The sequence below is a fragment of the Parasteatoda tepidariorum genome, chromosome 4 (genome assembly GCF_043381705.1).
Source record: "Parasteatoda tepidariorum isolate YZ-2023 chromosome 4, CAS_Ptep_4.0, whole genome shotgun sequence".
Classification (NCBI taxonomy): domain Eukaryota; kingdom Metazoa; phylum Arthropoda; class Arachnida; order Araneae; family Theridiidae; genus Parasteatoda; species Parasteatoda tepidariorum.
Window position 1 is genome coordinate 37424558 of NC_092207.1, and position 3503 is coordinate 37428060.

Genomic DNA, 3503 nt, shown 5'->3' on the forward strand with positions numbered 1-3503 from the left:
TCGCCGTGTAAGAGAAATAGTAACGTAAACAAAACAAAGCAAACGTTGCCACCGGCGGAAAAGAAATACAGCCAAAATTTGGGAGCCACGTAAGAGAATTATATATATTAGATGAAGATCATGTTGCTAATTATTATAATTTTATGTAAGCACATTATTCAATATGTTATTCATAACCGAACGAACTGAGTTTAAAGAATAATGAACCGTATTTAAAAAGAAAGTTAAATTTAGGAAAATAGAATGTGTGACACAATAAGGAGAAATAAAAGAAAAGCAATTTTACTTGTTAACAATATAAAATGAAAAATCTTACGTTTTTATAACAATTCAAATAGAAAATGTTATTTTACTCTCTTTGAACACTCTCGAATTGTGTTTTTTTAATTTTAAAAATTTCAATATAACTGTTTAGTAGTTATATCTAAAATAATCTAATCTCTTTCCCTCTTAGTTTTTTATTTTCGATATCAACTCAAGCGTAAACATAAAGATGACGAGAGCGATAAGTAAACTTCTCTACAACTATGGATAAATAGCTATCATTTAAAACAAAACAAAAGATAGAATAAACTCATGAAAAACTTACTTAAATTGCTATAACTTTCAACCGAAGTGGAATTGCGAAGAAAGAAAAACCTCGGTTTATCCATAAATAAAAATGACAGCACGTCAAATTTTAAATTAGGTGCCTTCTTGCGGCATACAGAGCGGCTCGAAGAGTATTTTTTACTACAATTTCTTAACTCTTATGTAATGGGATAGTCACCCCTCTGATCTGAATTATATCAAGTGCATGAGTTCGCTCACCTTAAATACCACCAAATCGTAAATAAAATTCCTCAGAATGTTCTCGTGCACTAAGTTAAAGCAGTTAATCAAATGCTTTACTATACTTATTGCAAACTGGAAATGACTTAGCACCATGGGAAAATCGGAAGGTTTTTTAATGTCCAGTAGACAGCCGAGTTAAGATAGTTTGATCTCTCCTGTCACCTTTAAAACTAATTGAAACACCAGGACACCCACTAAGATACCAGATGTAGTGCACATTTATAATTAAATCAAAAAATCATATTAAAATGCCATCTAAGCCTAACAATAAATGCAACCGTAAGCCTTTTTAATTCAGTCAGATTTTGAAAAATAGGATTTTTGACATCCCTAACAGTTCTTCAACCAAACAGTAGAAAGTCGTTATTTTTATGGTTTGCTTAAAGAACTTCCCGGGCATGGGTGAAAGCCAGACAGAAAAGTGGAAAAGCTGGTGGTAAAATCAGTTTTAACTTGTTTTTGGAAAGGGTAAATCTGTTCCAGTTTTAAAAGCATTCAACAATATTTACTATTTCTCAAGAAAGAAGCAGTTTCATATATATATGCTATAATTGTTTAAAAAAATATCTGTAGTTACAGCCTTTTGTATCTGTTTTTGCTCTATTCCGCTTGATATATATAGGCTTTCAGCCTTGTCCCCAGGGCGTTTAATATCATATTTAAAAAGTTGGCAATGTTGTCCTATTTTACGATGATCTTACCATATCTTTAATATGTATTTTGAAATTCCCCATCTGAAAATTTGATTACCTCCAGGTTTTTCAAACTCAGGAAGTCGATTCTCAAGTGCTAGTGTTCGCACGTTTCCCAAGATTACACCGAAAATAGAATTTCCAAATCGATTCTCAAGTGTTCAATTGTCGAAAGCTCCATCTGGTGCTCGATTCAACGGAAACCAATTCCCAGACACCCTACACTCACGAAACCTAAAGCCAGGATCTCGGTCCCCAGGAAAACAAAACTCAGGTGATATTCCAGGTATATTGAAGACAGGAGATCATCCGAGAATTACAAAGCCCAAGGATTCTACAGGAGTTTCAAAAACCAGAAAACGTCCAGATGGTGAAAATCCCGGAGCTCCTCCTCCCGATTTCAAACCAGCAAAATCTTCAAAGCCAGAGGACCCTCCAGAAGTTCCAAAGTCAGCATCATCCCGAAAGAAAGGTGATCCTTCAACATACTGATTACGCAATCCTAAACCCTTGGTCCTGAACTGCAACAGCTCACTTATAACATATTGAAATAATATGCACATATTTCAAATCGATGCTTTTTTTTCTGATTATACTCTGATTAATTAACGGACACGACATTTCTGTCAGCCGAATTTTTGGTTAGATTGGGAGACCGGACGCTGCGTAGAACGGCTTACCTTCAACATACTGATCACACAATCCTAAACCCTTGGTCCTGAACTGCAACAGCTCACTTATAACATATTGAAATAATATGCACATATTTCAAATCGAAGCTTTTTTTTCTGATTAATTAACGGACACGACATTTCTGTCAGCCGAATTTTTGGTTAGATTGGGAGACCGGACGTTGCGTAGAACGGCTTACCTTCAACATACTGATTACACAATCCTAAACCCTTGGTCCTGAACTGCAACAGCTCACTTATAACATATTGAAATAATATGCACTTATTTCAAATCTATGCTTTTTTTTCTGATTATACTCTGATTAATTAACGGACACGACATTTCTGTCAGCCGAATTTTTGGTTAGATTGGGAGACCGGACGCTGCGTGGAACGGCTTACCTTCAACATACTGATTACACAATCCTAAACCCTTGGTCCTGAACTGCAACAGCTCACTTATAACATATTGAAATAATATGCGCATATTTCAAATCGATGCTTTTTTTTCTGATTGTACTCTGATTAATTAACGGACACAACATTTCTGTCAGCCGAATTTTTGGTTAGATTGGGAGACTTCGGACGCTGCCTAGAACGGCTTACGCAATCGCCCAAGATCTTTAGAATTCTTGATCCCGAAACCATTAGAAATAGTTTTTCGTCAGCAGTCTGTTTGGTGCAGATTAAATTATCCCCCATAACCAAATTATTTCAGCAGGTGCACAGCGTAAAAATGCGAAACACACATAAGCTGCTTCTGATCCTAATTTGATAAAAGATGACTTACAGATGGATGACGAATTTTAAGAAACTGATAAGTCGCGTATTTTGAAAAAATAGCTCTTTTACGCTAATGATATGCTCTGCATTTGATTACGAATGCTATTGTCAAGAATAATTAAAATAATTTTTAATCTATTGTTTAAATTTTTAAGTTGCTAGATAAGATTGACTACTTATTCGTAATTACTCAAAGTAATTCGACAGTATGGTTTTTAATCATAATGTTTTTTTTTCACTATTCATTTTTTTATTTCAAAATTTCTCTTCCTTTTTTTAGCTAGTTTATCATCCAATTTCTTTCCAGTTATTCAATTGGGATTCGTTATTTTTAATGTTTAGAGAATAAAAAATTGTTGTCGATGAATTAACAAAAGAAAAAAAAATATTGTTCTTTTACCCTGAGCGGGGCATAAAAGTTTGAACCAAAATTTTAGCTCAGAAGATGCGGTCATCGTATACACCCATCGTAGAAAATAATAATAATAATAAATATAAATAAATAAAATAATAATAATAATAA

At 33.9% G+C, this 3503-nt stretch overlaps 1 protein-coding gene across 3 annotated transcripts in view; it reads left to right on the forward strand.

The window, feature by feature from the left end:
* Positions 1-3503, forward strand: part of LOC122272401 (uncharacterized) — a 59407-nt gene that overhangs the window by 43183 nt on the left and 12721 nt on the right. For all 3 annotated transcript variants that reach the window (XM_071179685.1, XM_043056080.2, XM_043056081.2), the window contains exon 3: positions 1591-1998. In XM_071179685.1, coding sequence (XP_071035786.1) covers positions 1591-1998 — 408 coding nt within the window. The remainder of the gene's footprint in view (positions 1-1590; positions 1999-3503) is intronic.